This window comes from Pseudorca crassidens, chromosome 1 (genome assembly GCF_039906515.1).
Source record: "Pseudorca crassidens isolate mPseCra1 chromosome 1, mPseCra1.hap1, whole genome shotgun sequence".
NCBI lineage: Eukaryota > Metazoa > Chordata > Mammalia > Artiodactyla > Delphinidae > Pseudorca > Pseudorca crassidens.
The window spans coordinates 46,707,063-46,730,979 of record NC_090296.1 but is presented as its reverse complement, the minus strand read 5'-3'; the positions used below and the strand labels follow the sequence as shown (position 1 = coordinate 46,730,979).

At 43.5% G+C, this 23,917-nt stretch overlaps 1 protein-coding gene across 12 annotated transcripts in view; it reads left to right on the top strand.

The window, feature by feature from the left end:
* The window catches only part of SAMD4A (sterile alpha motif domain containing 4A), a 235,424-nt gene that overhangs the window by 99,481 nt on the left and 112,026 nt on the right, over positions 1–23,917 (top strand). Inside the window, exon 2 of one of the 12 annotated variants that reach the window (XM_067735201.1) lies at positions 12,838–12,913. The exons of 10 other annotated variants lie outside the window; for them this stretch is intronic. Coding sequence is in view for 1 of the 2 variants with exons in the window: in XM_067735181.1 (XP_067591282.1) it covers positions 13,088–13,214 (127 nt within the window). In the remaining variant the exon portion in view is untranslated. Of the gene's footprint in view, positions 1–12,837; positions 12,914–13,000; positions 13,215–23,917 lie in introns of those variants that run through there. One more of the 12 variants, XM_067735181.1, reaches the window with a different exon arrangement.

The window sequence follows — 23,917 nt, the reverse complement described above, 5'->3', positions numbered from 1 at the left end:
TATATATGGAATCTAAAAAAATAAATGGTTCTGACTCACCTAGGGGCAGGACAGGAATAAAGACACAGTCGTAGAGAATGGACTTGATGACACAGCGGGGGAAGGGTAAGCTGGGACGAAGTGAGAGAGCGGCATGCACATATATACACTACCAAATGTAAAATAGATAGCTAGTGGGAAGCAGCCGCACAGCACAGGGAGATCAGCTCGGTGCTTTGTGACCACCTAGAGGGGTGGGATAGGGAGGGCGGGAGGGAGACGCAAGAGGGAAGAGATATGGGGATATACGTATATGTATAGCTGATTCACTTTGTTATAAAGCAGAAACTAACACAACAAAGTAAAGCAATTATACTCCAATAAAGATGTTAAAAAGAATCAATGAGAAAAAGAAGAGTGGGACAGAGGTTTTAGGAATTCGTAGGGTCCTGTTTTGGGATGGAGGTGTTGAGCAGGAGAGGAACGTGTAATTCTGACTGTGATGTTGTTGAAACAGAGAAGGTGTTTTGAAGACACTGGCGTAGTGTGGTGGCGATCACCGCTGGGAGGCTTTGGTATGGTTCTCAGAGAAGGGGGAAGAGAGGGAGAGAGAGTGGGCAAGCAGAACTCAAGGTTAGTTTGGTGCCAGCACAAGGACGGGGTAGAAGTCAGGCTATAGCTTGACTTTGTCATGGTGCAAGTCAGTTTTTGCCTGCTCCTTGTGCATGAGAGCATTTTTAGGCTATTGAATAAAATTTTTATGCCTCAGGGTAGAATAACAGAGTGGGAAGTGTTGACTTAAATTGTTTTTTGAAGCAAGCATAAATGTCAGAATTTAGGGGAATTGTACGCTGGCAAAAGATTAGTTTAGAAAGGGGAACTTTTTTCTACTTTTTCTCATTTGACTGTGAGTATTTGTCACACATAATCATCTTGCCTGCTTTTATAATGTAGGATTTCCATGTACATGAATATATATATTTCATATTTTTTCCCATTAAAATGGCCAGTGTTGATATACTCGGTATTAGTTCCTAGTCCATTCAGACTTTTAGCCATTGGAAAGAATAGCTATTAAAAAGGAGGAGAAGGTTTTCTATTATGCTTACTGGCTTATAACGTACAAATAGGGTAATGGGAGGGGTTATCGAGAACTCTTACTGAGGGGATGATTGTTCTAGAGAGAGGTTTCTTGTCTTCCTACTTACCTCCTCTCTAGTAGTTCACTGACAAGTTGACAGAAGTGAATGAAAGTGAATTAAATCCGTCAGACTCACAACTTTTATCAGATAAAAGACTTGGAATAGAGGGTTTACATATTGTTTATAGAGAAACCTTTGCATCCCTTATTGACTCACCAGTCCATCCTGTTCCTAAACCTGTATAAGTAATTAATAGTTGCTTAAATAGATAAAATTAGAATTCCTTCCCCAAGTCCTGTTGTTAGATGAGGATCCCCCTGTTGCTGGCTGGTGTTTTCCCTTCTTGAATTTGTTGGCACGGTCCCATTGTCAAACTCTTGGGGCACTAATCAGCACTGACTCAATCTTGTCCCCCTTTGTCTCATTATAGTAGCTCCTGCGACTGGATTACAGTTCTGTGTCTTGTGGGTTGGCAGTAGGGAAGAGGACTTCCTTCCGACACTCGTGCTCAAGCAGCTGTTTCTCCCAAAACACCAGTTTCCCCAGGCCCCAGCTGGTTCCTCCCCGCTGAGAAGCCAGAATGCCCATGTCACTGCTAGACCAAGTTCATCCCATGAGAGTGCAAATGACTGCGATGCCTTTTCCCAGCATAAGCTTTTATCCTCTTTGTCAAGAGTTTATTTTGTCATCCTCCTTCCCTTCCCGTATAAATCATCCATTTTCCCCCCACCAGACTCATGGAACAGAGAGAGGCATGCCCATGTCATATGCCTGCACTGAGCATTCTTTCTGTAGTTTTTACTTGCTTGGCCTTTTAGTTCTTTTCTTTCATCCCTATCAGGATCTCCAGACTGAGGTCGTGGAAGGTCAGCGTTAAAACCGGTACCGAGTGCTTTTCATCTGAAAAACTGAGCTCCGTGCTTTCTGAATATCACAGAAGTTTCCCCGTCTGCAGCAGCCCTTGCCATACTTGTGCTTCACTATTTCCGTTTCAGGGTTTAGAGGCCCTGGTGATAGGGAGGAACTATAAATAAGAACAACCCTGAGCGTGATAGGATGAGCTCAGATGATCCTTAAATTTTTGGCCTTTCTCTTGGTTTAGAATTCCTCAAGACCTATTATAGTGACTTATTTCACTTGACTCAGAATACTCAGCATCCCCTTTAGAGCTCCTACGTCACTTACAGAAAGTGACATATCATGGCTGTGATATCTGTCAACTCACTGCTTATTGAAATGCCTTTTATTATAAGGCTCAAAGTAAAGAGGGGGTGAAGTGGACACTACCTTAATGATATTTTACACACATACTTAATTGCCCTGAGGAAGTTCAGTTATATGAGTTGTAACATAAAATGACTAAGTTCTCTACTCTTCTTTTGTTTGACAAGTTCAGTTGTCATTTAACAGATTTTCCTTATGGGAGGTAAGCTTATGCTTTCTAAGGATGGATGAATGCCTTGCAACTAAATTGGTATGTTGGAGTTTAAGCATATTAAAGAGTTGATTCTTTTTCAAAACTTCCTAGTAGAAATGCACTACCCACAAAGAGATTTTGTAAATAATCTCTTCTGGATGATTAATTTGTATATGTAGTCATGCTGATAGCTTATTTGAGATATCCATGATATAAATATTGATGTAATATCCTTAAATAAGGAATACCGTACATTATATGTGTATACATATATATGCCAGAGTGGTAATATATTCAACTTAATCTTTATTTGACCTCTGAAGGTCTCCCAGATTTGGAAGGGCCATCAATATTTCCTCATAAACAGAGTCCTAGGACTTGGCTTCTGTATAGACATCGGAGGAAATGCCCAAGGACTTTTGTGTGCTTATTGTAGTAATTGTCCTCACTGTCCAGAACATTATTCCTTCCGGCTAATTCATCTTGCTCCTTTTTGCCTCCTTCCTTCCATGTGAGGGTTTAGAAGGTAAATTATACTCAGGAGTTAAAGTTCTCTGCAAGTTCACACCGCAAATTGTAGAAAGAAAACCAGAAATTTACACTCCTACCCTTTATCTTAATTCCTAGCCTGTGCTAAACTCTTAGGATCCATAACCACCTCATATGATGATCTGGAATTCTCCTGGTTTCAGTGGACCAGAGAGAACTGTGGCAGTCAGACCTCCATTGCATATTTCCTGGCCATATAGTCAAAATGGTAAAAGAATGAAATGGTCAGATCTCTAACCTTTCCATTTCTTTGCTTTATAAATGAATCACAGTGATCTACGAGTGAAAGAATGTAGCTCACCAGTGTCATTTGGGATCTTCTAAAGTAGTAGGAAACTCTGCATTCTTCAGACCAACTTGTGGCATGCCAGCACATTCCTCTGCGATGAGGTGGAGAAATACTGGTGGCGGTCTGGGATTTGTAGGGCTGGGTCGGAGAGCTGCTGTTTAAAAATACATTTAATTATATTCCTTCTCTGCAGTAATATTGATACCATTTTTAGCCCATTACAAATGCTGTGATTTTCATTTAAATCATGTCCATTATCTTATTGACCTAGTTTTTATTTTGTAATCAAAATGTTCTATTTCTGGATAGCTTAGGCCAGAATCTTTTTTTTCTTTTTTAAGGCTATGGACCCTTTGTGGACTTTTTCTTCCATATCTGTGTGTGGATGGGCTGCCTCTGCGTGCACTGAATTACAGAAAATGATGCTATCTTGTTCTCTTTAAGGGTGCAGCTTTTCTGTACTTAATTTGGCAGGATGCCCTGGGACCTCACATCTGGTGACTTTTTTTGATGAATGGGTGATGGGAGAGTTAAGAAATTCTACTTGTATTCAAAACGAGAGGCAGAGGTCTTGATTATCTTTTTTCCTTCTTTCTTTGCTCTCCCTCTGCTCTTCTGCCCTGTCTGTATTTTCAGCTTTCTCTTCTTTCCTCTCCACTCCTCCCCCATATGCTATCAACCTCTTACAGAGTTCTACTCATCTGTGCTCTCTCCTCACATGCTCTTTGATACTCATAGGATCCCACTTATTTTAGGCCTTTGCCTTTTCTATGTTTCTTTCCCTCCTATTTGCTTCCTGCTCTCTTCCTTACCTTCTCTCTCTTGGTCTCAGCAATACAGGCCCTATTCTTCATTTCTCGGCTCTGATTGGAAGCTTGTTCCGGGGAGAACCCCTCTGGAGGTGTTCCTGGGGCTCATCTTTCATCGGTGTCTGATCAGGGCCTTGAGACCCCTGAGGAACTTGCCACTTTACCTTCAAGGTTTTTTTTCAGTATCATTTCTCACAATCCTTCTTGACACATGAAGGTACTTTGTTCTTTTCTCCAGACAATGAACAGAATCAGGGAGTTTTAGGATGCAGAGTGACCAGCCATCTTATTTCGCAGGTGAGGAAGTAGAAGACCTGAGAATGGTTTCTCCTAAGATTCCAAGGCAATCTAACAGCAGAACCACTCAACTACCCCATTTCCTGACTCCTGTTTTGGGGTCTCTTCTCATCACACTCTTCCTTAGCCAGGAAGTCGTGTAGATGTTTTGTCTGGTTCCTGTTAGCACTCATTTCTCTCAATCGCTGTTAACCTTCTCAAATATTGTTTGGCTTAAATGACATTTTAGAGTAACTGAGTCTTAAATGTGTCACTTTCTTGTCAAAAGAAGACACAAAAGATGAAGTGCAGTGACAAGTGTCTCTCTCTGAGTTGTTGGGGATTTTCTCAGGAATACTCTTTTGCTCCAGGTCATTTCTGTTGATGTATTCATTCCTAAGAACTGGTAGATGACTATGACATATAATATTCAAGCTTGAACTCCTTCCTGCCTAACTGGAGTCTCTCTGCTAATCAGGAAACCACAGTTAAAGCTGTGTCCTGAACTCTGCCCAGCACATCAGCTTGGCCAGGAAGGATAGGGAAACCCTATTCGTAGCAGCCACGGGGGACTAAGGGAGTAACTGGAGGTCAGCTAGGAGCTTAGCAGGGAAGACATCAACACAGGGGACATTCCAGCCACCCAATTGTCTCCTTGTCTTCTAAATTTTCTCTGTGGTTGAGGTCAAGCAAAACCCAGGATGTCAGCCCCCGGGCTAGCAACCCTACACTTTGGTATTTTATGATCTAACAACAATTTTTTTTTTTTTAATTCAGGAGGCTCAGTATAGGGTTGTTAGCTTTCATCTTGGGAAGTAAGGATATTAAAAACAGCAGTAGAAAATTTGTCATATAATGTTATAATCTTTTCATAAAAGAAAAGATATTTCAGCACCAGAAGTAGGAAGAATATAATCTCAGAATAAAGGAGAGTCTTCTATACCACACACATAGAGCTTCCAGAAAAACTCATATTGGGTTGTCCAAATTTTTCTTATTAAACCACAGGACAGTATAAATTTTGTCCTAGAAGCAGTGTTGACCTGTGATACTTGGGAACCGCCAGCCTTCACTCCATGGCTAGTAGACCCCTGCCCCCTCTCCGGGGAGAGCACAGAAGAATGCACGAGGAAGATGGCCTGTGAAATAGCTCCTCAGTCATAGAAAGTGTTCAGTAAATGGTGTTTTTTTTAATTCTCTCTTGGTGAAGTGAATTAGGCTATTCATTAGAATGACTATTTCAGGTTGGGCTTCGAGGGACACTGCTTTTCTTTGCTGCTTTTCTTTGTAGACTGAGGTCGGATCTTCAGCTTTGTAGATCTGAAGGTTGATTTGATCAGTTACCTCATGGATGATCTGGGAAGACTTACACTTCCCAAGTTCAGAGGAGGCTGATCCATAAACAAAAATGCCGGCTTGTTGCTTTACATGTAGAAGATACGCTTTTTCAGAGACCACATCAAGGAATCAGTCTGCCCAAATCCCATGTCCTCCCTACAGTGGGGGTGAGGGGGGATGGATGCTAGTGTGGGAGAGGGCAATCACGGCGTCCACTTTCCTCGGGGACGACAGACTCAGAGTAGCAGGAACTGGTAGACTGAATTTATTCCAGCAATTTAGGGAGCCCATTGTATTCACTGCCGGTTTTTTTTTTCTCTCCTTTGGACATTCCTCCTCGTTGAGAGACAGTAAAGCAGAGTGGTTAAGTGCAAAGGCTCTGGAGCCAAAATGTCTGGAAATCCAGGCTTTACCTCTTACTAGGTGTGTGACATTGGGTAATTTATTTGACCTCTCTGCTTCAGTGTTGTCATCTGTAAAATGGAGTTATTAATAGAATTTGCCTCATAGGTTTGCTTTGATGAGGAGAGGAGTTGATACACGGGAAGTGTTTAGGACTGTTTGGCGTATAATAAATGATCAATACGTATGTATTATTATTATAATGAATATTATTGAGGAAGCTAGTGGACATGGAAAAATGAATACAAATTAGATGGGCAGAATTGGTTAGATTCTTACCCTTTAACTTTCCTTACTGTAGAATTCCACTCTCTGGCAACCTTTGGTTTCGGTTTTTACCCTTCACCATTTCAGTAGATGTTCATATCGTGTCACGCTGTCTAGATTGTTTTCCACTGTGTACTGTTCCCCGCTGACATGGAGAGATACTCTGATCTGAAGCTGTCAAGTCTTCTCTTCCCAGCGTGCACTTTTGGAGAGGCTTCTGTTCTCAGTGCGGTGGACTCCTGTCTGGGTCTCTTCCATAGATCACTGTTTCCCGGACTTTCCCCCTTGAGTTTGAACTTGCCTTATCTGGAGGTGGTAGCTCTTGACATACCAGATGGGCATGAACCTGTCTGCTAAGATAGCGAGTGATGCTGAGACACTTGTGTAGATGTGCTTTAAAATAAGTAGCAAAAATAATTGTAAAGCTGATTCTGTGACTAGCTTTCCATGTGCTTCCTCATATTTTGCTAAGCCCACAGGGCAAGGTGACAAATAACCTGATTATATTCCATTTCTCCATCCTCTGGAGAAACTTAACAACTATTTTCCAGGGGGAGTCAGTGCCAGATTGACTGGTATTCAGCATGCCTTTTATAGGAATGCATGCATTCCATCTAATCTATAGATGTGTTTAGCACCTGTAGTGTGATCATTTTTCAATTTCCTCACTAAACTTACAGTGATAAATTACAAGTTTTAGCCATTAAAATATTTTACTATAAAATATTTCAGGTACATTGGCCACTGAAGCAAACTAATCCACTTACCACCTATCTGTGGCGTAATGAGAAACTAAAACTGATAATCAGCTAATCCTTCTCTCTTTTTTTTTTGTTTGAAGTATAGTTGATTCACAATGTTGTGTTAGTTTTGGGTGTACAGCACAGTGATTCAGTTGTATATATTCTTTTTCAGATTCTTTTCCCTTATAGGTTATTACAAAATATTGAGTATAGTTCCCTGTGCTATACAGTAGGTCCTTGATGGTTATCTTTTTTTTTTTTTTTGCGGTACGCGGGCCTCTCACTGTTGTGGCCTCTCCCGTTGCGGAGCACAGGCTCCGGATGCGCAGGCTCAGCGGCCATGGCTCACGGGCCCAGCCGCTCCGCGGCACGTGGGATCCTCCCAGACAGGGGCACGAACCCATGTCCCCTGCATCGGCAGGCGGACTCTCAACCACTGCACCACCAGGGAAGCCCATGATTATCTATTTTATATACAGTAGTGTATATACGTTAATCCCAACCTGCTAATTTATCCGTCCCCCACCCCTTTCCCCTTTGGTAACCATAAGTTTGTAAAACTTTCCTTCTGTAAGTAACACTATCAGTTCACATAGATACTTTTCCTCACTACTCTGTTGTGTTCCCATCCCTGTAAGCACAGATTTCCTCCCTGACCGCTTCCTTATTTTCCAAGGCAGCTAGAATTAGCAATGTGATTGGGTTGTTGGTCTTGCTTGTTCATTGCCAGTTGAGAAGTCAGATGCTAGGTTTTCAGAGGGGGAGAGTTGAGGTCAGCTGGAAGTACTATTTCTAGTTTTGTGGTCAAGATATTTTGTAGAGAGTGTTGCAATCTTGCTGTCAAAGTTGTGCTGGGTTCTCTACTAAGGCATGGGCACCTGTCCATCCTCTGCAGTGGTGCAGCCATGTAAAATGACCACCAGCTCCTTCCTAGGGGCCAGCTGCACCTGTAGGCCAAGTCAGCCATGTGCAGTAAGTGACAATGTCAAGAAACTTCATATGAAGACTTGAAATCAGGCAATGAAGAGCCAGCCTTTTTCCCATCTATGCCTTGGGCATGCGAATGTCCTCTTTGGGTTCTATTTTACAATTTGGTAGACGTGGATAGTCTGAAGACTGTTCCGTTCATCCCAGGAGCTGAGGCTCTGCGGGGTAAAGATACCCTTAACAGCCCAGCTCAGCTTTAGATTCTAGGATCTTGAGGTCAAGAATTTTCTTACATTGAATCCCACGAAATAGATGTGAAAGGTGCTTAAAGGGAAGGTGTAACTATCTGTTTTCTAATTGATTAGAAATTTTAACCTGGAGCTGCAGAGCTCCCAGACCTCTCACAGAGGCTCAGCGACACCCCACATGGTCTGGATCTGGGCTATATTCTCCTGCCAGGCCTTAGCCAGCCCCAAAGTTTCAGCCTTTCTTCTCTGAGCAAATGACTGCCAAGTCCCATCTTTAGATACCCCGTATCCCAAGCCTCAGACCCACATTTCCAAAAGCTTGTATGACATCCTGCTCTGGGTTGCCATGGCCCTATCACAGCCTGCCCAACAAGAAGAATCTCCTCCTCACCCAGTATTGCCTGCCCTCTCCGCCATTTGTGATGCTCCCACTGTGGTGTCCACTCAGTCTCCAAATGAGGGTCAGTCCATCTTCACAGGCTTCCTCCAAGGAACTCTTCCCAGCATAATGTCCTTACTTTTCATTTTTGATTCCCACTCTTAATTTTATTCGTTAAGATTAATCTTAACGAATAATCTTTTAAGATTATTCGTTAGAAGAGAGGTCAGATTGGGGAATGAGGTGCAACTCGTGGCTGGGCATGTCCTACACACTGTGCAGGAAGTAGAGAATGAGCAGAACTGGGCCAGTCTGATGCTTTGAAAACGATGGCTCTGGGCAAGTTGGTTGGCTTTTCTGAGGCTCAGTTTGCATACCTGTAAATTGGGGATGCCTTGCTCACAGGGTGCTTGTGAAGGCCTGATATCATAGGTGAGGCATCAGGCAAGGAAGTATTAATGACACTTGGGAATGTAGCATCCATCTTATCTCTGGCTCTGTACAAAAGAGAGATGTTTAGGATTGCAGTTCCACATGGCTGTGGCTGGTTCTCAGTCCCTTATGTGCCCAGGCATGTGAGAAAGTGCTAACATTTGTTCAGCACGCTGGGGTCACCCAGCTACCCTGGGCCGTCCCTGACTGCTCGAGGGCTGAGGGGATCAGTATCTCCACAGCCTATGGAGATGCATTTGAGACATGTCATGGTTGAGAACTGTCTCACAGTTCACAAGAGACCTGCCACCTTCCCTGGCGGTATCCATTTTTATCATGGCTATTTAAAAATTTTTGTGTAAGCATTTATACCATTTAGTCAGAGACGTGACAGAGTGGAGCCAGGGTCAAGGCTTTACCCATTCTCTTGCTTCACACAGAAGGGTGTGTGATCATAGAACATATCGGTGGAGACCCCTACTGGTTGGGACACTTACTGATACCCTACATTCTCAGCAGGGAGGATCCTGAAACCACTTTTCTGCTCCCTCCACACAGGATGTGGAGCTGCTGACAACCCTGTGGGTCTCCACACTCCATGCATCCCCCAGAGAGGTTTGGCCACCAAAGGGGATGCCCTGGGAAGTTCGTCCAGGATTTCCTGTGCTGCTGGGGCGGCTTCCTGCACTGGGCAGCAAACCAAAGGTCACAGACTCTGCAAATGTACCGCCTTTGTTGCTCAGTGGAAGGCCCGGACCACAGGGGTCCGAGTTAATTGATCACACTGGGAAAACTACTCATTGAAGTTGGACGTAGCAGTATGACAGAGAAGTGACTGAACTGATTTAGGACGGGCTTAACTGAAGAGCCACGCTGCCTCAAATCCTTCATGGAAGTAGGCAGGATGTAAATAATAAATCATAAATAAATAAAACTCCAGAGCTAAATAAAACCCCTTTAAATATACCATCCCTCACAGCTGCAAGTATTGCAAAGTGGAATTAGCCAGGATGGACGATTAAGGGCTTTCACTCCTCAACACTGAGACTGGATTCAGCCTCAGATACTTTCATCCAGAATATTTTTATCCAAACCCTGTATAGTAGCAATGATGAGTAAAATGATAGACTGAGATCTGAAGTACTGAACCAAGGCAACTAAGTCGATTTTTCAATCCAGCTGGAATTTTAGGGATTCAAGTTTTCAGTCAAAGGATCTTAAGATACAGTGTGAACCTCCACACCTCATAAAGCACCATCAGATAAGTATACACACACGCACATAATGTGTATGCCATAGACATCTGTATATGCACTTATATATATATAACATATACACGTATATAACTAAAAGGCAGTATATTATATATAGACAGGTATATATACTTTAAAATATATAACATATATACTTTTATATATAACATACTAGATATTTTAAAGTGTATATATTTTATATAATAGATTATATGTATTTAAAATATATAGCATATATACTTTTATATAAATACAATAGTTACTTTTAAGTATATAGTATATATTATAGAAAGTATATAGTATACATATACTTTAAAATACATAGTATATGTACTTTTACATATAATATACTATATATTTAAAAGTATATACATACCTGTATAGTATAGACTTATATATTTATATACTTATATAATATATATCCTGTCTTTTCATTTTTCTTTCTGTTTAGCCAAAAGCACAGCTACTTTTTCTTTCTGTCCTGTTTACAGCAGTGTTACTCACTGCATCTTATGAGGAGGCTTATCCAATAGTCTGTAAGATAAAAATTAAGCAAACCAAAAAAAAAAAAAATACATCTTCCAAATGGCAAAAAAAAAAAAAAAAATTAAGCCCAAATTATCCTTCAAAGTCTTAGGAAGGCATCAAGTTAGAGACCGACCTACAGTTCCTCCCTAGGTCCAACTTGGTCATTTCCCCCATCCGTTATTGGAATAGATCATTAGCTGTTTCTTTGGTTGAGCCTCTGATGAGGTACAGAGAAGCCCATTGGATCCACTCGGCCATCAAGCTGTGCTCTTTTCCCTCTGACAAGTGCCAGATGTCTGTGGCATGCTGGGGTAGTCAGCTGCTCTCTTGTGGGCCCTCCTCCTCCTCCAGTCAGTTCAGTTGGAAGCCAGTTGAGAGTTGCTTGTTGCCAAACCTGTTTATGCCAGTTGTACTTTTTCCATTGAGGACATGTAGCTAAAAATTATGTAAACAGATATATATGAGTGTGAAAAGGAGAGGTGTTTCTATGAAAACTATACTGTTGTCTTGAACAGACTTGTCAATGATGAATTTGATTTAAAAAAAAAACCAAAAACTGTAGCCAAATTAAGTGTAAACAAGATAATTCTAAAAGATTAGGGGAAAATTTATAGAAATCTAGGCAGCTTCCCCAGTCAGATGGCTTTTCAGTCGTTTGGGGGTTGTTTTCTTCTTTAAGAAACTAAACCTGAAAATCATAGTAGATCTCTGGTTTATACAGGAAAGACAATTGGGAATTCCAGACAGTTGGACCCATCATCAAAGACAAGGCATTGCTCCTGTACCAAATTTGTGAATGAGTGTACGCTCATATATTTAAATATCTATGAATAAATGTCAGTTGATATATATAACAAGAGTATCATTTTTATGATTCCATGCTTTAACCAGTTTTTTTTTTTTAGATTGTCAACCCAATCCAAGCTACTATATGTGTTGGATTAGAGAGTTTCTTTTTTAGTTGCGGCATGTTGTGTAAAATATACATGTCTACTGAGCATATCAAGATGCTTACACTATGTGATTTACAAGAGAGCTGAGCCAGGCTGAGGAGAGAGCAGACACACCTCCTTTAGCACCCTCATCCAAGGACACATGCTAATTGAGGGAAACTGTAGGCTGAACCCTTTGCGCAAGCTCTCTGGAGCTCACTCACTTTCTGCCTCCCATCCTCTCTCCCCTTCTTCCTCTCTCCCCTCTCTACCACCTCCTGTTCTTCCTTCTACTTCTCTCTCCCTACGCAAATGTAGTTGAGGTCAAAGAACTCTGAAATAAATAGGGGAGAAACCATTTGGAGTTGAACGACAATATATTTCAAAGCACTTGTTCCAAGAAAGATAGGATCTTTGGCTTAAAACGGTTTGAATATATGTTTATTTATGTGAACTCAGCAGAGAGAGAGAGAGAGAGAAGAAGAGGGAATTCCTTTAAATAATGAGCTTTGATTTATTACAATGTGGCTTACGTTAGATGGTTTAGGAATATACCTATTTCTCATGAAGTGAGATCAGGATATAGCGAAAGAAATCTTATTTGAAGTGTCCTAAAATCCAGTGTGTTTTAAGTCATTTTTTATCCTCTTTGGTCTAAAAACATTGTGGAAAAGACCTCCCTCTATTTCTGTGCTGTGTCTAGACTCTGTATCAGAGCGCAAACAACTGCAGGAAAAATGTGAGAATGCCTGTGGATTCCGGACATGTTAACAGAGGTATCTGAGAACCTCAGGAAGAATAATATTTTACAGTGAGGTGGTTGTCGTCTTGAACAATAGAAGCCATATGAATGTGCTTTAATTTATGCTAATGTGGAATGCTTAAAATCATAAAACGGGTATGACGATTGGGTTCCTGTTCACCCAGGGAATGTGGCTCCCAAAGATAAGTACGCCAGAATATGAACTTCATGGGAAAGCATGAATCCACACACTTCCAACAAGTAAGAGGCCGTCCTTCCTTTCAGTATTAGCTCTTAGGGGTTTGATTTTGATAGATTGTGAGGTATTTTATTCTAGAGCATAAACCAGATGCTTCTCTCAAGGTAATGAGGAACAACTGATGGCTGCCAGATAAACTAGAAAAGAAATGTTTCTCTCTGCAGTTCTGGACAATAATGCAATTTAATGGCATTTCACCTGAGTGGACTTTTAAGATGGATGGAGTTTTCTTTTGCTTCTCAGGGCATAGGTCCAAATTTGGAGCAGATGGTGGAAAAGATGGATGGCCACAGAGATCTCCAGGTGAAATTGGTTGGATTTCCTCAATCCTCAGTAATTCCTGTTTGATCATCGTCCATGTCCATCTCTCTGACCCTACATAGTGGGCACTGGTTTCTGAGGATTTTCTGTGTCCAGAATAACGAAAATGTGCTGACTAAACTCTAAACAGATTGAAAGAACTCCTCACCTGACATTTCAGGCTTTTGGAAGAAAGGGGCTGTCTCAACCTGGAATCTTGTTTTCCTTACTTCGAGTAATAGTGGATTTTCTTTCCTCGCAATAAGAAGACACAACTGGGCAGGGTGTGGACCCTAAAGCTCAGGGAGTGAGTTTAAGAGACAAATTGCTTCCACTGTTGTTCAGGTGAAACCTAGTAAAAGAGAGACTTTTGGGCTCTTAGATTAAGTCTGGTGAGAGACTCGAGGTCCCCCGTAACTAAGCAAGACAGAGAGTTAGAGGTTACCCCAACTGTGGCATAAGGCATAAGAAGCAGCAGATGATTGTGGGAAAACCCCAGAAGTGTTGTTCTGGGCCACTGAGGTCAAGAGGGGACCCTCAAGATCAATGGAAGGAGGGACATATGGGAAGTACTAGGGACAGCCATGCTTTGTGGATTTAATTAAAAAATGTCTTTGTGAGGTCCTTGATCGATGGCCTGATATTCTCATTAACTTCCGTGTTAAGGTAGGCCTAATTGACGTAATTGTTTTTGCTCATACTGGAGACTCTCCTGCTAACCCATTTGTATTTATTATTTTTCCTGTGGTTGTAATTAGCCTCCATTCAGAGCCAGATGCCTCTGATTTATAAATAGCGTATATTGTCAAAGGCACTTAACTAGAAGGACAAATGATTCCCACTTAAGATGAGAACTTCTGTGTGATTGACAGAGTGAGCACTAGCCTTTTGGTTGCCATAGGCCTGCAGACCCATATGTGCCCCCACATGGTGGAGGAATGGAATATACCAGCAGACTAAAAGCTGGCAAATCACAGGTGCTTAAGACCCTGGAAGAAAGTGCCCCAGAGGTGTACACTTAGTTTTAAGCAAAGCTAAATAAGTGTGACATTTTCGATGGGCCTTCTCCTCACTTGAGCAGAATGACAATATTTTACTAGTCAACCAAGAGATAAATCAAGATTTAAACCAACTTCTCACCTATCACGCAAAGCTTAACCTCAGTAGTTATTAAAAATAAATGGGATTTTAAATAGATGTAGAAGCACCTATTTTATTTCCAATTTCATGCTCTTGTATTTTGCAGTATGGTTTTAGATCTGTTTGTGAAGGCTGAATGGGGTAAAAACAGCCTGAGAAACAGCTGGGAGGGGAACAGGCTTTCAAGTCCAAGATAAAGTCCAGGCTCTGGGTTCAGCTGTTACCAGCTCACCAAGTGACCTCAGCCCAATTTCCTCACCTTGAACATGGAAACAATAATGCTTACTGTCTTCTTATGGGATGCAGTGATATCTGTGACTGGCATCATTAGTGGCTTTGTGCTGAGAGATGAGGGTAGAACCCCTCGTCTCTTCCTCAGGGACCATGTGTGGAGATCAGGGCTCCAGGGCCAGCAAGGGCATTGGCTTTTATCCTCTCCCTAGTCTCCATGGCAACTGCAGTATTGCTACCCCAGGTCATTCTGATTGAAGAGTCAAGGAAAGGTGCATGCCACGCCTCCACATCCTGACATTCTGCTGGATGACCTGCTCTCTTGGTCACCTTCTCCCAGCCCACTGTGCTGGTGACTTGGAGGATGTCTCCATGGTCCCCCTCTTTCTTGCTGTCACCTGCTATTTGTTTCACCAATAACTGTGACTTCCAGGTGAATAGTAATTCTGCACTGACAGTTTTTCTCACATCCATCACTTTATTTTCTAGGTAACGTTTACTGAGTCCTTACCACGTGTAGGCACTGTGCTTACACTTCACTGCGTTATCATTTTGTTAACATGAGAGAACTGTGGATAAGAGAGGTTAAGAGAGCCCCCCGGACCTGACAGCTGCTCCATGGGGGCCCCCTCTCTCCCGAGGCTGCAGACACCCCTCACCCTGTGTCCTTGTGCCTTCTTGGTGCAGTTGTCCTCCAGCTGTTCTCTCTCCACCCGGCTCCCTCCTGTGGCCACCAGCAGATGGATCTCCCCATACCGTACCATGCTCTTCAAAAACTGCCACTTGTTTTTTCACGCACCAGCCCTTCAAAAGCTGACCTCGCGTGTCTTCGCTCCTGCTTTCCCCAAACCAGTTCTCAGCAACAGCCGAAATATCCTCTTTCCTAGTTCCTAAATACTCCTGTGCGCCTGCACGTGCGCCTTCCTCCACCGGAAACAGCCTGCCCTCATCTCCATCTCCCTACTTCCGCCCCATCCTTCAGGGCCGAGCACGGATTGGCAGCCTGTGCTGCCTTCTGTGACTGGGTGGACAAGAAACCGTTTCTCTTCCTTCTGAGTTTTTGTGGTACTGGCTGTGTATCACTCAGATGATGTGGTAGATGACATGAGGCCTGGCTGCGTACTATTCCTTTCTCTGGTCAAGATCCCTAGAAGGATCTTGTCCACAGGCGAGAAAGCCATAAAGAAGTTACTGGCAGTGTTAGGGCTGGAGTTCAGTTTCCCCAAATCCCAGACCGGTGATTTTTTTCCTGTGATAACTTTTTACCTTCTGTCCTTCCTTGCAGGGCACAGACTTTATCCTGTCTATATTTAAAGTTCATGTAGCGTCCAGCGTAGAGGCTTGTATCTAGGGGATAGTCAGTAACTATTTGTTGAAAGAAAGCAAATGAAAGAAGATAGGAAGAAAAAAATAATAATAGCTAACACTGACGTGCACTTCTATTTTAATTTTATTTATTTAAGTTTCTTTTGTTTTCTTTTTTTTGTTTTTTTTTTTTTTTGCGGTACGTGGGCCTCTCACTGTTGTGGCCTCTCCCGTTGTGGAGCACAGGCTCCGGACGCGCAGGCCTAGCGGCCATGGCTCACGGGCCCAGCCGCTCTGCGGCACGTGGGATCTTCCCGGACCGGGTCACGAACCCGCGTCCCCTGCATTGGCAGGCGGACTCTAAACCACTGCGCCACCAGGGAAGCCCTCTTTTGTTTTCTTTTCTAAAATTTTTATTGGAGTATAGTTATAGTTGATTTACAATGTTGTGTTAGTTTCAGGTACACAGCAAAGTGAATCAGTTATACATATACAGGTATTTTATTTTAATTTAATCCCCTTTCTAGTTTACTCCCTATAACATCCCAATGAAATAGGTACTGTTATCATCAGCCCCATTTTACAGGCAAGAGAGGTAAGTAACTTGCCCAAGGTCACAGAGCTGGTGAGTGACACTTATCAGGACCTGAACCCAGGGAGTCTGGCCCCCGAGTCTGTGCGCCTCCCCTACCGTGTTCCCCTGTAGGGTCAGGGAGGACTGACAGACAGGGAAGGATACAGAAAGAAGCAGGGAGCTCAATTCAGTGTCCAAGATGACTGAGCAGAGGAAATTTAGATTAGGCTGCTGTGTTTCATCTTCCTTTAATTTAAACTGAAAAGAGGCACCACTTACAAACCAGGGCAGTGGCCAGGCTGCTGAGTCTGTAGCTGCTGCCTGGATCCCTGTTGCAAGGTAATTACTGTGAAACTCCCCAAACACAACTCCACATCTTCTTCCTTATAGTCTCTTCATTATAGGAGATTTAGTCCAGGGTCTGTTAAGGAGTCTACATGCCCCCAACTCAGAGTCCCTTAGAGAGGGGAAGGTTGCCACTTTCTCCTCTGAGGCTCCTTCTAAACAGGGGTCCCCAACCCCTGGGTCCTGGGCTGCTCCCCATCGCTCGCATTACAGCCTGAACCATCTCCCACCCCTCCAGTCCGTGGAAAAATTGTCTTCCCTGAAACTGGTCCCCGCTGCCAAAAAGGTTGGGGACCGCTGCTCTAGAACGTGTGCTTTCCGTGGAATGCTTTCTTAAAGAAAAAGTCATAGACTTGAAATTACCACGACTAGAAATGGGTAGCTTATATGTCAAATTCAGCGAAACAAGCAGATGAAGAATATTTAATGGGGGCTTTTATCGTTAGAAGCGACCTTGACTCTTTTATTTAAGCCCACTGTTAATGTGGTTGGTTTTTTTTTTAACATCTTTATTGGAGTATAATTGCTTTACAATGGGGTGTTAGTTTCTGCTGTATAACAAAGTGAATCAGCTATACATACGCTTATATCCCCATATCCCCTCCCTCTTGCTTCTCCCTCCCACTCTCCCTATCTCACCCCTCTAGGTGGTCACAAAGCGCAGAGCTGATCTCCCTGTGCTATGCGGCTGCTTCCCACTAGCTATCTATTTTACATTTGGTAGTGTATATATGTCCATGCCACTCTCTCACTTCGTCCCAGCTTACCCTTCCCCCTCCCTGTGTCCTCAAGTCCATTCTCTACATCTGCATCTTTATTCCTGTCCTGCCCCTAAGTTCGTCAGAACCATTTTTTTTTCTTTAGATTGCATATATATGTGCTAGCATACGGTATTTGTTTTTCTCTTTCTGACTTACTTCACTCTGTATGACAGACTCTAGGTCCATCCACCTCACTACAAATAACTCAATTTTGTTTCTGTTTATGGCTGAGTAATATTCCATTGTATCTATGTGCCACATCTTCTTTATCCATTCATCTGTTGATGGACACTTAGGTTGCTTCCATGTCCTGGCTACTGTAAATAGAGCTGCAATGAACATTGTGGTACATGACTCTCTTTGAATTATGGTTTTCTTACGGTATATGCCCAGTAGTGGGATTGCTGGGTCATATGGTAGTTCTATTTTTAGTTTCTTAAGGAACCTTCATACTGTTCTCCACAGTGGTTGTATAAATTTACATTCCCACCAGCAGTGCAAGAGGGTTCCCTTTCTCCACACCCTCTCCAGCATTTATTGTTTGTAGGTTTTTTTGATGATGGTCATTCTGACTGGTGTGAGGTGATACCTCATTGTAGTTTTTTTTTTTTCTTTTTTTGCGGTACGTGGCCTCTCAGTGTTGTGGCCTCTCCCGTTGCGGAGCACAGGCTCTGGATGCGCAGGCTCACCGGCCATGGCTCACAGGCCCAGCCGCTCCGCGGCATATGGGATCTTCCCGGACCGGGGCACGAACCCGTGTCCCCTGCATCGGCAGGCGGACTCTCAACCACTGCGCCACCAGGGAAGCCCCTCATTGTGGTTTTGATTTGGATTTCTCTAATGATTAGTGATGTTGAACATCCTTTCATGTGTTGTTGGCAATCTGTATATCTTCTTTGGAGAAATGTCTATTTAGGTCTTCTGCCCATTTTTGGATTGGCTTGTTTGGTTTTTTTTGATACTGAGCTGCAACGTGGTTGGTTTTTAACTCGACCCCCAGTAGCTGTTAGTATTTCTGCTTGTGATAGCACCACTTTTTTCTCACACACAGAAAAGTCTAACTTAAACTTGTCATAAGCTTAAGAGCACATTAGGGGAAGTAGCCTATCACTTAGGAGATTGGAAAGCTGATTTCGCAAGCGTTTAAAGAACATTTTGCACCAAGAATCCTAAAGTGAATTGAATACTATTGCAGATGTGATGAATCAGAGCAGAACCATGTTTAAGTGTGTGCTGTATTTTGAGGGATTCCCTCCTGCCCCGCCCCTGTGAGATGAAAAGCACTGCTCTTCCTATATGAGGAAAAATTGTTGTTTATGCCCCAGACCAGTAACATGATTTTGTGGTGAAGTTCTGAACGCATTGAGTGTTTGTTGTGGCCCAACTAAGACAACTTTATAGATTAATGAAAAATGATTTATTCTTTCTTCTGAACAAAACATTTAGTTCTCTCTCTGCCTCTTTGACTCCAAACAAATCTGTCTGGTCCCATCCCTTGCCCCCCGTCCCCACCTGCACCCCCCTCTTGTAGATGTCATGGTACATTTTCGTGACTCTGATCCTGTCTGTTCCTAATAATTAAGGGCTCTCTGAGCAATGTGAAGGTAGGTTACTGTTCATCCGGTTTCTTGCAAGAACTGCGCATGTGTGAGGGTAGCTTTTCACCTAAAAGACTAAAACACAGAGAGAGTCCAGGAAGCAGGGAATGAACAGGCCAGGTGACTTGCTCTTCTTAGCTCCTGCAGGAGCCCAGATCAACCCTGAGGGAAGCAGAGCTGGGTTTATGACTCTGTACTCTATGGTTTACCAGCTTGTAACCTTGGCCAAAAGAGTGAGCCTTTCTGAATCTCGGTTCCCATCTGTAAAATAAGGATGATAAGGCCTAGATGCAGGGTTATTGAAAGGATTGCAAGCACTGGATAGCAAGTTCCTAGCACGGGTGTACGATAATTGATAGGAGTTTTTGTTGTTGTTATTGCTGATCTTGCCATCACTGTCATTACCGCTGCCTCTATAAGCAGCTCGTGCGTTTGGGAAGAACAAAGGAGAACTTGACTGCTGATGCCTCGCGTGCACATAGCGCACAGCTTTAGTCTTCAAAACTACCTGCCTTCCCTACTGCAGCAGCTGAAGTTGCTCCAAAAACAACCAAAGTAGGGACTTCCCTGGTGGTCCAGTGGTTAAGACTCCACACTTCCAATGCAGGGGGCGCGAGTTCGATTCCTGGTCAGGGAACTAAAATCCCACGTGCTGCGCGGTGCGGCCAAAAAGGAAAAAAAGAACAACCAAAGTAAACATAAAAATCACAGCCACATAGGGATGAAAACAAAGAATGAGGTGTTTCCTCACTCTAGCAGGGGATCCCTTAGCCGAGTGGGTCCCTTCTTCCCTCCTTGTCTGCTCTCTTCTACCTACAAACACGCCAATGTTGACAGGCACCCACGGAGCATGTGCAGGGTTTGGGGGCGAACTGTAGGGGCCAACGTTGAATCAGACATGGATTCTGTCCTCAAGGAGCTTACCTGCTACCAGGAAAGAGGAAACGCCCATAAACATCTTGAAAGTTAGGAAGAAAATGGTAGGACCGTAAGAGAGATAGCACTAAAGGGCTATGGCATTTAGGAGGAGAGAGAAATTTTAGCTGGAGTTGGGACATGGAGGTTTTATGAAAGAGGCAGCCTAGCATCATCGTTAAGAACGCAGATTCTGGAGTTGGATCACCAGGTTTGAACCTTGGCATTTTGCTACGTGGTTGCGGCTCCTTGAGTGCTTGGCTAGGTCACATCTCTGTGCTTCTGCTTCCTCATCTTTAAAATGGGGATAACGATGGTACCTACCTCTCAGGGTTGTGGCAGGGATTAAGTGAGATAGGTAAAGTGCTTAGCACAGCGCCTGGCACACAGTGAGTCCCCTGTTAGTGTTTGTTAAATGAATTTGCCAAAGGACAGCTGTGGATTTACCCTTCAAGGGAAGGTGGGTGGTGTTCTTCCACATGGAGGGTTGCATGAGCCAAGGCAGAGTCCACACTGAGGCACGGGCTTGGGGAAGGTGAGAGAGGGGGAAGGCAGCTTGGGATGAGACCATGGGGGCTCTTGAGTGTCAGGCCAGGAACCTTGGACTTTACCGAAAATGTGAAATGTACTCAGTCTTCCAGAATTCAGTGTGCGTGAAAGCCAGAATCTGAACCTGTCTGAGGGTAAGTCTCCACATCTCAGTTCCAGTGAACCTGGCGATGAACCAGATGCCAGTGGCCGTGAAATCGAAGCTTGGATTATCAGGCCTGAATTGACACCTCAGGGAAGATGTGCAGCAGAGCCCTAGCAGGAAGTTAAAAGTCAGGGACGAAGAGGTGGGAGGTGCAGAGGCATGGCAGGGTTGGGGAGGGGGGTGAGGGCAGGAAACATTACACGTTGCCCCCAACTATTGCTTCCTTTTCGGATTACAGATTTTTTTTCTTTAGCGTATAGTCAGCTGTTTCGTTGTTGTTTTATTTCTTTTAAGCCTCGGGATGCACACAGCCATCTTTACTCTCTTTGCTAGGGTGGCGGGGAGGTGGGAATGATCAAAACCAATCACAGGGTACTTTGTTTTCAGTCATCTGTGGTGTTTCGCTGTGTGCGGGCATGGAATCTGTCACGCTCTGCCCCGTCCTCTCCGCACTCATAGCTGAGTCAGTAGGACTTCAGAAAGGGCTGCAGAAAGTCACAGAGCCCCTGAGAGGATGCCTGTCATCTTGCGATTTGTTTTTAAGTGAAAAATTGGAGGGTTGGAATGCCTTAGGTTTGATTTGCTTTCAACTTTAGCTGTGTAAAGGCTACATTCAATTTTTAAGGAATCGTCCAAGTTACAAGAGGATAATACAGTTAGCCCTCTGTGTCCTCGGGTCCCGGAACTGCAGATTCCAACCTGTGGATAATGGGGCCGACTGTATTGTTTTTTAAGTGTTATGGGGATGTGGGAGCAGTTCCTAAGACCACATGTAAGTCATTTAAAATTCTTTTTGGAACAAGGTAAAGCATGATAAATCTGTATATGTACCAAATCAAGATCAATTTCCATAAAAGTCTGTCTGTAAAGTGGGAACAATGAAATGATAAAGTGCAACTATAAAGTCATCTGTGGCTCTGAAACCTGCTATGCATCTTCCCACAAAGTGACTGAGAGTGAAATATCACTGTATTAACTGTTGGAAGAGAGATCTTCTGGCCCAGGCTGCATTGTGCCTGCAGCTGTGGTGCACCTGAGATCTAGAATGATCTCCAGGGAGGTGCCTGGGGCCATTGCTCAAAGGTTCCCTTGCAAGCTAGGAAGGCAGACATGCACATTCAGGAATGGTGGGGAGTGTTTGCTGATGTGAGCTTTAAAGGCATCTTTTCCATCCTCCTCTGGTGGCTCTTTTTCAGAGCATTGTATTCTGTTCTTGGAAACCACTGCTTATCCATCACATCCTTGATGAAGAGTGAAGTTTGCCCCCAGCTGTCTGACGGCCAAGTCACATCAACTTCAGTGGGAGTGACACATGTCCAGAGGCAGAATTTGGCTCTTTCAAACTTAGGCCTAAAGGTCCTGATTAATGTATTATGTAAGAAAGAGTGAGGTCATAGAAACATTCAGTCTCCTACCTTGAACCAAAAGTTATCCTTATTTAGTGCTTCCAAAGTTAGAAAACAATACAGGCAATAGACGCTCCCTCAGGATCCGTGAAGAAATAATGGCTGTCTTGTTCTTGACTGTGGGTTTTGTGATGGTGTCAGCAAAGCAGGCTGCCTGTTGCTTTTAGCACTTGAAGTTTGGACTGGTTTCATTAACCCTCATAGCCCTCTTAGAAGGAACATTTGGGAAGTCCATTGAATCCCCACCTGCTGTGAGGGTGCCCAGGCATCACTGGGGGAAGCTCTACAGTGGGGCCCTGGACCCTGGGGTGAGGGTGGGTGGCTCTGTGGCCCTTGGGAAGAAGCAGCGGCCTCTCGCCTGGCAGCCCTGCCACTGTGCGGGCCCTTCAGCAGCTGAGTCTAAGAAGAAATAGAGTAACGCTTCTCTCGGATCATCATTTTGGCTGGGCTAAAGGTAGATCAAATTTCACCCTTAAATAACTGTCTTCTGTCTGTGTAAACAGTCACAGCCATTACTGTTAAACTTCAAACCTCAGCCCATGGATCTGGATTGCTTTCTTTTTCAGACCTTAACTCCGGGGACCACTCTTCCCTGCGTTCTGAAGGCTCCGATGCTATGTGAGCAGGCAACCTGCTCTCTGAGTCTTAAAAAGACATGCTTAGGGCACATGCAGTTAAGGAGGGGAGGTGTGTGAAAAATTCATTCACTTCTCCCCACTGGGACCTAAATCCATTTTAGCATTCCACTTGCATCCAAAAAGAAATGCCAAAATGTTAAAGCATTCTTTTCAATGGGAAGAAGAGGTTATGCAAAGGAAGCTTATGTCCCTGCAGAAAGAGTGAGAAGAACCTGGAAAGAGGTTTGCCTCGTTTAAGAAGTTAATATATTCAGTGGCAGCAAAGATGCTGCCAAGTCAATCTAGTCCATGTTTAGGGAGAGAAGGGCAGGAGTTTTGCTGCTCTTCTAGGTTGCTTTTTGGATATAAATTCTCTAAACAAGTAAGAATGCAACAGCAGCTTGCTTAAAACTTGAGAAACAAAAGAAAAGGCAGTGGGTAATTGATTCTGTTCTCCAAAGGCCCGTTTGACACTGAGTGGATCCTGGCTTGGTTTCTACCATACAGGTGTTTAGTCTCTGCCAGCAGGACACAGATGGAGTCTACCTTTCTGCAGATGCCTTTAAATGAGAAGGAAATCCATTGACACATTGTCATAGTGACAGTGCGGTATATCCCTTAGCATCGATGTAGCCATGCCCCAAATGACACCCAAATCAATGGGATGGGAAGAGATTTTAAAAGAAGGCACAGCGTCCTCTACCATGGAGAGCAGCTTACTGTATACCCAGGAAGCCACGGAATCTTTCTGAAGTGTTTGCTTGAGGGCCAAACTTTAAACTTATTCCTTAGCCACGCTTTAGGTCTGATTAAGCAACAGGGTGAGAACATGCGAATTCATGTTTCAGCAGTGAAGAGCTTCAAAGTCTTGAGTTTGTTACCAACTGTAAGATTTAGGAACTCTGTGATTTAATCACAGTGATTGCTTCTGGTAGCAATTCAATCAAGCTGTCATATCGAATGCAGTTTTATCAGCTTTTGTCTGGCAGGGATGTTTACCAGCCAGGATTCCCCAACACAGTGTGTGCTCACTGCATTTATGAAAACGAGGCTAGAGTCACCCCATAATATCAGTGAGGTCACCTTAATTGGCCTGTTTTAAGGCTCTGTGGCTGTGGGG